This window comes from Conger conger, chromosome 11 (genome assembly GCF_963514075.1).
Source record: "Conger conger chromosome 11, fConCon1.1, whole genome shotgun sequence".
NCBI lineage: Eukaryota > Metazoa > Chordata > Actinopteri > Anguilliformes > Congridae > Conger > Conger conger.
In genome coordinates this window covers 1,645,752-1,657,500 of record NC_083770.1, presented here as the reverse complement: position 1 = coordinate 1,657,500, position 11,749 = coordinate 1,645,752, and the positions used below count along the sequence as shown (strand labels likewise).

Below are 11,749 nucleotides of genomic sequence, written 5' to 3'. Positions count from 1 at the left end.
AGTATTCAGTAAGAATCTTATAATGCTTGTTTTCTCCATGAAATATCATTGTACAGTCATTTGTTTCCATTAAAATGCAAATTGTGGACAAGCATAGCATTGTATCACAGTAAAATATTCAGTGTTAAATCAACTTGTATGCATTACATACAGCATTGTCCCGATTACAATATCTACTCTATTCGTGTACAATTAGCAATGAACACCAGTCTATGAACTGGGAAGACATGTGTACTTGTGGTACTATTAATTTTGAGGCAATAATTTTTCATTTACTTCTAGATTTGTGTATGAGTAACTACAGTATGTTATTGCGGTATGTGTTTTTAAATCACCTCGTACGTGGTCGGGCTGGGTGCCGTGTCCTTTGGCTCTTTGAAGCGGTCCTCCTGGCACACAATCAGGGCCATCTTAGGATTGGACTTGAAAGCAGGACTGTATTGCCCAGGACCTGAGGGCGAGACAACCTGGGTGAACCTACGAGACAGGTCCTCGGATAGCCAGCCAGAGCACAGGAGCGACACTTAGCAACGCGCACTCCGGGCAGCCTGTGATAACGCAGACGTATTCGTCTCAATCTGTCACCGATGCGGCAAAACAGATGCTTCACACCGCAAATAAAGAAAGAAAACAAGAGGGACGGGGAATCGTTTAATTATGCCGCACCTCCGGTGGGAACCTGACATTTGCATTGTGAAGTGAAAAAAAGGGTGGCGCGACATTAGATTGGGTGTGGGGGGGGGAACAAGGAATACCGCAAGTGTGCCTGGGGGCTCCAGCGTGACGTTTCCCAAAGCGAGAGCCAAGTGCATGCCTGACCCCGAGGGTAAATCAAAGATGCTTACCGACGCATGAATTCTGATTGCATTTCAGAATTCGCTGCACTCTGAACGCTCCCGTTTTACCTACAGTGCCACGCACTTTCATGGGCTCCATTGGGATACGTGTGGCTCTTTGTTTTGGGGGGGGGCGGGGTTGTAGTAGAGAGGAAGGTGCACATCGAAAAAATGCTGAATCGTTAAATGTGTTTTAATTAACTCGACATAAAAATTAGATTGCGGCAAAGAGGCGGGCGTAAGACGTATGACACATATTCGAAAAATGCTAATTAAACAGTGGCGGGAGGGAGCCGGCAGTGTGTTTGAGAACACGCTTCGCAAACAGCCAAATCTATTTATATGCAAATCTATCCGTTGTCACGGGCTGGGCGCGGGCACGGTCACTTGGGGAAGTATGAATTATCCAAAGAAGTCATTAATTTAACCATTTTGAAACAACATTTTTAAAGGTGATCCTACTGGTGTAAATATTTGGTTAAGTGTGCTGGGAAATTGCACGGGAACTCGCGTGGTGTTGACATTAGACGGGTTTGCACAACGCAGTAAAAATAACGCTTTGGCGGTCATGCGTCACAGTTGATTTGTGAGATAGAAGATGTGACCTTTGCAGAATATCAGAGACCAATCTATTGCACTCTGCGAAAAAATGAAGCACTCGCGTTAATGAGCATTAAAAACACTGCAATGTTGCAGTCAATGGCCATCGGCATCGTCTCTCTCTATAATGGCATGCATATGGCTCCAAAGAACCTTGTGATTTCAACAAAGAAATCTTTTTAAAAGAAAAGCCAATTAGGTATCAACTGAAAATGAATCATCTCTGGTATTAAAAGTAATTTATTTTGTCCAAACAATTAAAATTTCAGTTCAATGATTGCTAAATGCAGTATGAATATGTGTCTGAATAAGGACACAGGTTACGGCAGTACATCAGCTGAATCCAGGCTTCCATTTCTCACACTCCTCCTGCAATGGACCGTCTCTTTAAAATACCCTCCTGCCAATCCAAGATCTGAGAGTCTAATGGAACAACAGTCGGATGAGCAAATATTGCACAATTTCTGCGGAGTCCAATTCATTCATTCATTTTTCAACCCCCCACCTTTTTAAATTAATGTACGAGTGCTTTTGTCATATTAGTGATTGTAGGGTTCTAGTTTGGGTCCTAGCTGGGGTTGAAGTTAAATGTTAGGTCTGTAAGTGATCACTTTCATGGCTCAAAGAACTCCAATAAGCCATTTTGATATACGCAATCTAGTATATCACAATATTATCCACCCACAGAATGCAATAAAGCTGGTGAGAAAAATAAACATGTTAGATGTAAAGAAATTATTGAAATAATCTTATTAGATTGCTGTGAAATGAGTGCTGTGAGTTTCACACACACACTCACACACACACACACAACACACACATATACACACACACAAGGAGGAGTGGGGGTGCGGTACCTGGGGTCTGGAGGGCAGGAGGTTGGAGGGATGGGGGTGCAGTACCTGGGGTTTCGGGGCAGGAGGTTGGAGGGGTGGGGGTGCGGTACCTGGAGTCTGGAGGGCAGGAGGTTGGAGGGATGGGGGTGCAATACCTGGGGTTTCGGGGCAGGAGGTTGGAGGGGTGTGGTACCTGGGGTCTGGGGGGCAGGAGGTTGGAGGGGTGCGGTACCTGGGGTCTGGGGGGCAGGAGGTTGGAGGGGTGGGGGTGCGGTACCTGGGGTCTCGGGCGCAGGAGGTTGGAGGGGTGCGGTACCTGGGGTCTCGGGGCAGGAGGTTGGAGGGATGGGGGTGCAGTACCTGGGGTCTGGAGGGCAGGAGGTTGGAGGGGTGCGGTACCTGTGGTCTCGGGGCAGGAGGTTGGAGGGGTGGGGGTGCGGTACCTGGAGTCTGGAGGGCAGGAGGTTGGAGGGATGGGGGTGCAGTACCTGGGGTTTCGGGGCAGGAGGTTGGAGGGGTGCGGTACCTGGGGTCTGGGGGGCAGGAGGTTGGAGGAGTGGGGGTGCGGTACCTGGAGTCTGGAGGGCAGGAGGTTGGAGGGATGGGGGTGCAGTACCTGGGGTTTCGGGGCAGGAGATTGGAGGGGTGTGGTACCTGGGGTCTGGGGGGCAGGAGGTTGGAGGGGTGCGGTACCTGGGGTCTGGGGGGCAGGAGGTTGGAGGGATGGGGGTGAAGTACCTGGGGTCTGGGGGGCAGGAGGTTGGAGGGGTGCGGTACCTGGGGTCTGGGGGGCAGGAGGTTGGAGGGATGGGGGTGAAGTACCTGGGGTCTCGGGGCAGGAGGTTGGAGGGGTGCGGTACCTGGGGTCTCGGGGCAGGAGGTTGGAGGGGTGGGGGTGCGGTACCTGGGGTCTCGGGGCAGGAGGTTGGAGGGGTGCGGTACCTGGGGTCTGGGGGGCAGGAGGTTGGAGGGGTGCAGTACCTGGGGTCTGGAGGGCAGGAGGTTAGAGGGGTGCAGTACCTGGGGTCTCGGGGCAGGAGGTTGGAGGGGTGGGGGTGCGGTACCTGGGGTCTCGGGGCAGGAGGTTGGAGGGGTGTGGTACCTGGGGTCTGGGGCAGGAGGTTGGAGGAGTGCGGTACCTGGGGTCTCGGGGCAGGAGGTTGGAGGGGTGCGGTACCTGGGGTCTCGGGGCAGGAGGTTGGAGGGGTGCGGTACCTGGGGTCTCGGGGCAGGAGGTTGGAGGGGTGCGGTACCTGGGGTCTCGGGGCAGGAGGTTGGAGGGGTGTGGTACCTGGGGTCTGGGGGGCAGGAGGTTGGAGGGGTGCGGTACCTGGGGTCTCGGGCGCAGGAGGTTGGAAAGAGGAGACTCTGGGGGCGGCACTCAGGAAGCTGCTCTGCCGTTTCCTTGCCCCTGCGTTCCTGGGGGGCATGTAGCAGGTTCGGCCACGCGTTTTCTCAAAGGACTCCCGCACGTCGTAGGAGCTGGGGGGTGGGATGGTCTGGGCAGAGACAGACACACAGACAGACAGACCTTGGGTAGGCTCTCACAAGGTACTGATCCGCCAACTTGACTGAACAAAGGACCATGTCATTTTCCAGAAACTCTTCTAATAAATATGCTTTTGTTGACTGGCTGTGTAGTTAAAAAAAGAAAAATTAAAGAATCTAACTGGACTACCTGTACTGGACTAGTGTAGCACTACCTAAGAAAGAATAGCAGGCTACACCATACTTTCTTGTTGAACCCAGGCCCAGAAGAATGTTCCAGCATTGCAAGGGACAGGGGAACCCTTATGAAGCAAACAGTGAGAACAGGTAAAACTCCTTATTCTTGGCCACTGAGGTTATCGGGGAAGGAGGGAACATTCCGTACTGGTGCAGTACAACTTCCAAAAGGCCTTTCACTGAACTAATAAAAAGCTTACCTTTTTCCCTTTCTCTCCAGTGAGTGATGTGTAATCACACCATTCAGGGCATTTCAAAAGAGCAGAGAAGAGGCCAACAGCAAAGCCTGTGTTTTTCTTTTTTCTTTCTATTAAAAACATGTCAAGTAGAATCTCCCTGAACTGTGGTTAGGAATGATGGATATAAATATGATGGATATACAGTGTATTTATTTGCAGGTATCAGTTGAGAGATGTTGCTGCTCAAATACACTGGACTTTAATAGCTAGTATAATCTGGATAGGGCCATCAAGTATTCAAATAGTAACCCTGGGCTGGTTGAAATGATGTCTGTGAGGAAAAATATAATCACATCACAAATATCTAACAAGTTATTTCTTTCCCTTTTTCACTCATTGTGTAAAAATGGTCAAGTGCACAGTTACCCCGGGAAGCTGCATTGAGAATTGTTTACTCTTCAAACCAAGAGAGTACCAACACCGTGGCTTTCAGACGAATGCGGCCGGCGCAGTGCCAACCGCTACCAGCAGCCGTGCGGGGGCCCCACACCCCGGCTCACACAGCCCAGGTACATGACTGGGACCTGCAAGGTCGGTGGTTCTAATCCCGGTGTAGCCACAATAAGATCCACACAGCCGTGGGGCCCTTGACCCTGGATTGCTCCAGGGGAGGGTTGTCTCCTGCTTAGTATAATCAACTGTACATCGCTCTGGATGAGAGCATCTGCCAAATACCAATAATGTAATGTAATGTAATGATTAAATATTTGCATTAAGAGGTTGTTGTATAGGTCTACCTAATAAAGTGGTCACTGAGTATACATGCATGTAAATACCATTAAATAAAAGCACATTTTCTGTCCTTTCATCTCATATTCATCCTTTGATCTCAAATACAAATGCCTTAAGTATATAGCAAAAATAGCTCATTTCCCTGTGCAGTTACCATTCTTTTGGAGGGCACTGTTCTGTGCATATGTACAAATAAACAGTGATGACTCACACCTTTAGTTCTGCAGATAAACCTCAGCCATTAGTGTAATGTAATGCACCAGATACATTTCTAGTTCTGGTCAGAAGAAAAGACATTATAGTACAATTGCATGTCAAATGAACACAGGTGACTTTATGTTTGTACTTAAGTTAAGCATATAAGAACACAAGTACATGAGCGTGTAACTTCAGACACAGCCTCAGTCTCCACCCGCTAGACTGGAAGTTTCCATTTTAGTCTACATTCTAAGTGCGAGATTAATAGAGGTCAAAGTCACATCAATAACGTCACCACAGAGACAGACAGTTACCCATCACCCCCCTAAGTCTGGTGGTACAATCTGACAGGTGCAAAGACGCTCCACCCATTTGGCTAACGTTAAATCCAATAAGAAGACAAATTAGTCTCCTGTCTGTCCCTTCGAGTCTGACCCCTGATCCTAGGCCCCCAGACAACACTCTGTGGGGCCCCCTTCGGAGTATGTAACTTAATCTGCAAGCCACGCTGGCCAAATGAGCCTCTGTCAAAACCACAGGGGTTGCCATATCACTCACTGGCACTAATGACCAAATCCTTGGGGGAGAAACCATCAAAGACACAAGTCTGTAGGATCCCTGTCAATCTTAAATAATAGCAAATGTATGATAGAGACAGAGAGCACATCCAGGGTAATATTGTCCTGGCACTAAAGGACACAGTATATTTATTTTGTTCTTTCTGAGTGGGCACTTGTTTAAAATTATGACTAATGTCGACAGAGGACAAAAAAAAGGCTAAAGAATAAATTGTATTTTCCTTTTTTTGCCATTCACATGGGATCCACCTTGCATTTGTCATATCAGTATTTCTACAGTATTGTGTACCGTCAACTACACCTTTAGTGCACATTCTATATTGTAAAGTGTGTATTACTAAACTATGTTTGTCACTATCCCATATCTTACAATGTATTGTTTTCAGTAACTTCTCATAGGCAATAAATCATTGTATTGTAATGTATCCTTTATTATTTTTCATACTGTGTCTATTTAGGAGTCTGAAGGGGACTTGCTCTCCTTGGTTTACAGCAAACAAGCCACATCATTCTTGGTTTAAACATGTTTTACCTGAAAATGTGCAGAAATTAAAAGCATTTTTAAATCGGGGCGGGAAATTGTGCCTTTATATTAACCGAAGGCTAACCTTGGAAAGTGAAAATGGTGGCAACCTTACAAGACAGTCCCTCCTGTGGAATATAAGAGCATTCCCACGCCTTCTCTTCCATTATTTCTACACTACATTAGATGCAAACAATATTTGCACAAGCTGTAAATAAGAGTGAGCTCCTGGTCCCCGTGAAAGCCAGAATGACTGCCCAGCTATTATAATGAAGAAATGTCCGGATAGTATGACTGTTTGACTGCATGAATGGCATTTTCACATACGCACACATACACACACACACACATACACACACACACACATACACACACATACACACACACACACATCCATACACACACATCCACACGCACACACACACACATCTACACACACACACACACATACACATATGCACACACACACACACACACACATCTACACACACACATACACATCCACACACACACACACAAACACACACACACACATCTACACACACACATACACACACACAGCCCATTCCCATTTGACACTCCTTAGAAGTGTCCCCTTCTGTACTGTAATGTTACAGGGAGAACAGAAGGATCCACCAACCTCCAGTAGGTTCAGCCGACACTTAGACCCATGCAATTTATAACTTCATTTAACATAATGTCAAGAAAGAGAAAGAAGAAACATTTCCACTTCCACTCACATCCCGTTGTTCTGTTGTCTGTCTAAGGGTTATGTAGAACATTTGTCCTTTACGAGGTCTGTGGAAGTGAAACATTGGGAGGCAGACTTTCTGGCGCACTCAGCCCTGTTTTATAGCTCAGCCCTGGGCTGTTAATGGCTGCCCTGCACAGAATCTGCATGTCGTTAGAACCAACAGTTTGGAGGGGCAGTCGCTGATGGCTGAAAATGAACCTATTGGTGGAACAGAGCAGAAAGACGAGGGGCCCTGTTCCCTCACCAGGCCATGCTGGAGACCAGGGATGCACAACAAGGGCCTTTCCCTCACCAGGCCATGCTGTACACCAGGGATGCACAACAAGGGCTGATCCGCTCAGGATTTAGTGACAACTTATAGAGCTGTCAGAAAATTAAAAACAAGGCAATTGGCAATTGGTTGGAACAAAAACCAGTACACATCTCCAGTACCATCTGTGTCTCCGACCCTCGAGGCCTGGCGTTGTGCCCCCCTGTTGTAGATACAGAGACACTAGGGGTCTTCAGGATCAAAAATTGGTTTGAGTAGAGAGCAGGAATCTGTGGGGGATCTAAGAGTGACACTAAAGTAGAAAAGGTTCTGTTTAACAGCTTTATTCCAGCAATACAATAACATGCCATCTACACGTTGAACCGACTGAAACTGTGATGAATGGGGTTGTAGGGTAACTCATCCAGTCTAGGCCCTGGTGAAAAAAAACAGCTCAAGCTAGGTTTTACTGCTGGCTGACCAGTTCGGACCAGTTCCCAGCTTGACATGGTTTGACCATCTCAAGCTATGTTCTGATTCAGACACCAACACAAACCAACATTAGCTGGTTGACCAGCTCAATGTGACTGGATTTTACAGCTGGGGGGTGACTAGTCCAGGGACACAGACCCTGGTATCGGACCCTGGTATTGGACCCTGACAGTGCCAAACTGAGGAGAGAGGGTTTCAGTTGGCACATCTGGCCTCATTGGACTGTCCAGAGTAAAAAAAACAGCAGAAGCGCGTGCTTCTAAGGAGAGTGCATGCTTGTCTTTCCTCTCCTACATTTGAACGATGCTGAGGATGATGACATGGAGCGTACAAATATGACTGAGAATAAAAAAGAATATAAGGTGGGAGGACTTATTCTGGTCCATCTTAAACAGGATTATACTATGCATCTCATCTCTTCAGGCTACTTTTCTTGAACTCACACTTTGTTTGTACTCTCAAACACATCTCTTACTTGACAGGCTGCTTTTTCAAAATGGTTTGCCATATATCTTCACTAAATATGTAGTTTTAGATCCTTTAAGCCTGTTAAAATGTCCCCCCTGCTGTTCATTCTGCTCCATATTTTCAGTGGGCTGCCTATCCCCAAACTCTCCGGAATCCTTTCTCAATGTTTTCTTCTGGATCCTCTCCAGTCTTTGTGTTAGGCAGTGGGAACTATTCTGTCTGCAGTGACTTGTATAGCTTCCCAGAAACACCAAATATATTTATATCTGGCTTAAGGCGTTCAATGTCCTCACTTCTTTTGATACAGTGGATCCCTTGATACTATATGTCTTACTATGCTGCTCCTACTCCATTCTCCCTGAAAGGTTATTCTGACACAAATTTCCACCTCAATAGTGCAGTACCCCATGGCTCTGTTTAGGGACCACCTCTGTTTCCTCTCTCCTTGTTTTCCATATGCATGAAAGTTCATAGACATGATTGAGCATGTGAATATCCACTATAGAAGGTGACGTGAAGCACTTTTATTCACCATTCAGCCTGAATAGAGCTCCATCCCCTTAACATGTAACCATTTGTCCTGAGCACAGGGAATATGGCCAGCAGGGGACACCCAGAGACCCAGCCCATTACCGCTGGGCTTCAGACCCATGTAATGAGGCTACTGCGATGCCTTTCAGTCAGCTGGGATTGCTGCAAGGGTTAGGAGGGGGAAAATGTAGCTGGCAAAGTTGGGAAGTGAGCCTGTTAATGTTCACTACAAAAGGTAACAGCTCCCTGGAGCCTGAACAAGAGTGCAATCAGTTCCCTTAACTAGGAACCTTAGTTAAGGTCTTTAGCTCAGCAAGCTAATCATATCTCCCTTTGTGTCGTGCAGATGGCAAGGTTGCTGTTCAAAGCCCACCGCACACTTTCCCCTGGTAGAGCAGGGCTAGTGGCTCGGATAATGAGACTAATGCCTATCAGTCAGATGAGGGAGCTGTGGGAGTTTAGCGGGGGGGGGGGGCAGTTAGCAGAGTTCAGGAGTGTGAGCATGCGAACATCCAATAAGGAATCCTTGGGAGGATGAATCAGAGTGCAGTTGGTTCCCTCAGCTGGAGACCTCTGACCTTTAGCTCACTGAGTTAAGCGTATCTCTTGTTGTGCAGAGTGGATGCTTGGTTCAAAGCTACAGCAGAGCAGTCCCATTACATATACAGTGCAGTAGCTATCCTTATCACTTCAACACAAATTGGGTTGAGTAAGGATTTCTAGCTTCCCCTAGTAATTCCCTGGTTTCTTGCGAAGGTTCATCTTTCTTTCTAAATACCCTGTTCAAAACACATTCACATCACTATGAACATCGCTTCCCTTTCCTTCTTCCCCCTTCGTGCTGAACTCCACAACTCCGGTGTTACTCTCACTCTGACATCTTACTTGTAAACTATATTTTTACTCTGGGCATTGAGACATGCAGATGTCAGAAGCCTAAAATAGCCAGATTTTTACATCATCATCGATTTACGTGAAATTGGCCACCGCAACTTGATTATGAAAGGACAGGTCACATATTTATTTTATCTGTAAGTATAAAATAATAGAAAAAAATATACATCTAAAATATACAATATAGGGCATATGGAGATATAAGCAGTATTCTTATCAACAGAATAGTTATCATGTTTAGAATCCCCTGAGACACCTTCCTGGACTGAGGAATCCTTGGCCTACAGTTTGGCACCCCGTATGAAACAGACAGGAGGAGAGCTGTGGAGCACTGACTGATAATGAGCTTGAGTCATCCCCTCCCTATGTCTCCATGGCAGCCACCCTTGATGTGAAATCCAGCTATGCCAGCTTGAAAATTGAGCTGGTCAAGCTGGTCATAAGCTTGCCTAGTGGGGTATAAGCTGGTAGTTGGTCAACCAGTTAAACCATGTCAAGCTGGGAGCTGGTCTGAACTGGTCAACGAGCTACCAGCTGTTTCAAAACCTAGCTTGAGTTGCCACTCCTTTCCCAGTTTTCAGTTCCACCATCATGACTCACACGCACCTTCCTTTGTCAGACCCCAGGAGTTCTTTCACAATGCTCACAAGTCGTTTCCACGAGCCATAACTACTTTCCAGAATCAATAACATGATTAGTGATGAGCATGTGTACAATGCACAGTCCCTTATGGGCACTGCAGTCTCAGCACTTGCTGTGTTTAACTGTTTTAGCTCTAATTAATGAGTGCGATGTTACGCTCCAGCAATGTTTCAGAGCGATCGTAAAATTAAGAGAGCGTGAGGTGAACTCCACATGCTTCAGATGTAGTCTGTTATGTGAAGTCTGCTGACCGATGATGTTTATTTCAGTACTGTTGCCTGTACTGCCCACCCAAATGCAAAACAGGGAAGGGTTTGTTAAAACATGGGAATCCACTGAGGCCACAAAATGGGCCTTTGCATTTATATTGAAATGAGTCAGATTTTTATTCAAATGGTGCTCCATGGGAATGCACGAAAGTGGTACCAGGGTATTTAATTAACTCAGACATTTAGGCACAGTTGATGAAGGCCATGCAGTGTGGTGTTTTTAGGCCGTGATGTAGTGAGTGCAGATCATGTACTCCCTTGCAGCACATTTTCACCGGGACGCACTTCAGGGTCTGATCTGCTTCGGGGCCCCCGCGCTCCGTGAACACTTAGCATCCTTAATTTGCGTCAGGCCCTCTTGCGATTCCCAACATTTTTCCCCGCGACTTCACCTGCTCATCCGCAGCTGTGCACCGGCAGCTGCTTCACACATGTGTCTGCGCTCGACAGAGGGGGGGGGGGGGGGGGGGGGCTCAGACTGGAGGAAGCAGAGAAGTAAACTTCCACAGAGGTGCGAATTTTAATAGGGAGAGCTCAGCCTCCGCTCCACTCCTCTCTGAGGAAACTCTAGCTCCAATTACTGTGGAGAGGGCCCAGGTATGATATAAGATGCATTTTTGTACCGAAAAACAAACAATAAACAGCTGAACAGAACATTAATTAGGCTGGGTAATTAGGCCAAGGATTTAGAAAATGCTGTGGTTCCTCCCTTCCATGTTTATTACCCGAGAGGAAAATGGAAGGATTGCACCAAAGGCTGGCAACAGGGAGGAAGGACACTGTAACGTACAGGTGCTGGCGTTTGTGTTTCTCTGTGAGTTTATTGTACAGGTGCTTGTGTTTGTGTTTCTCTGTGAGTTTATTGTAGAGGTGCTTGTGTTTGTGTTTCTCTGTGAGTTTATTGTACAGGTGCTTGTGTTCGTGTTTCTCTGTGTGAGTTTACTGTACAGGTGCTTGTGTTCGTGTTTCTCTGTGTGAGTTTACTGTACAGGTGCTTGTGTTCGTGTTTCTCTGTGCGAGTTTATTGTACAGGTGCTTGTGTTCGTGTTTCTCTGTGCGCGTTTATTGTACAGGTGTCGTTTTACAACCTTTATGTCATTCATATGTCCACCGTCATTATTGTTGTCCCTGATATTTCATGATTTCAGGACTCTCCCTAATACAGGGGCAGGTTTCTACTGT

General features: G+C 46.8%; 1 protein-coding gene across 1 annotated transcript in view; it reads right to left on the bottom strand.

Moving 5' to 3' along the window:
- Positions 1–11,749, bottom strand: part of stpg2 (sperm-tail PG-rich repeat containing 2) — an 85,900-nt gene that overhangs the window by 20,620 nt on the left and 53,531 nt on the right. The window contains exons 11-12 of the mRNA XM_061260446.1: positions 3,603–3,771; positions 336–451 (exon numbers count right to left, since the gene is read on the bottom strand). Of these exons, the coding sequence (XP_061116430.1) occupies positions 336–451; positions 3,603–3,771 (285 nt within the window). The remainder of the gene's footprint in view (positions 1–335; positions 452–3,602; positions 3,772–11,749) is intronic.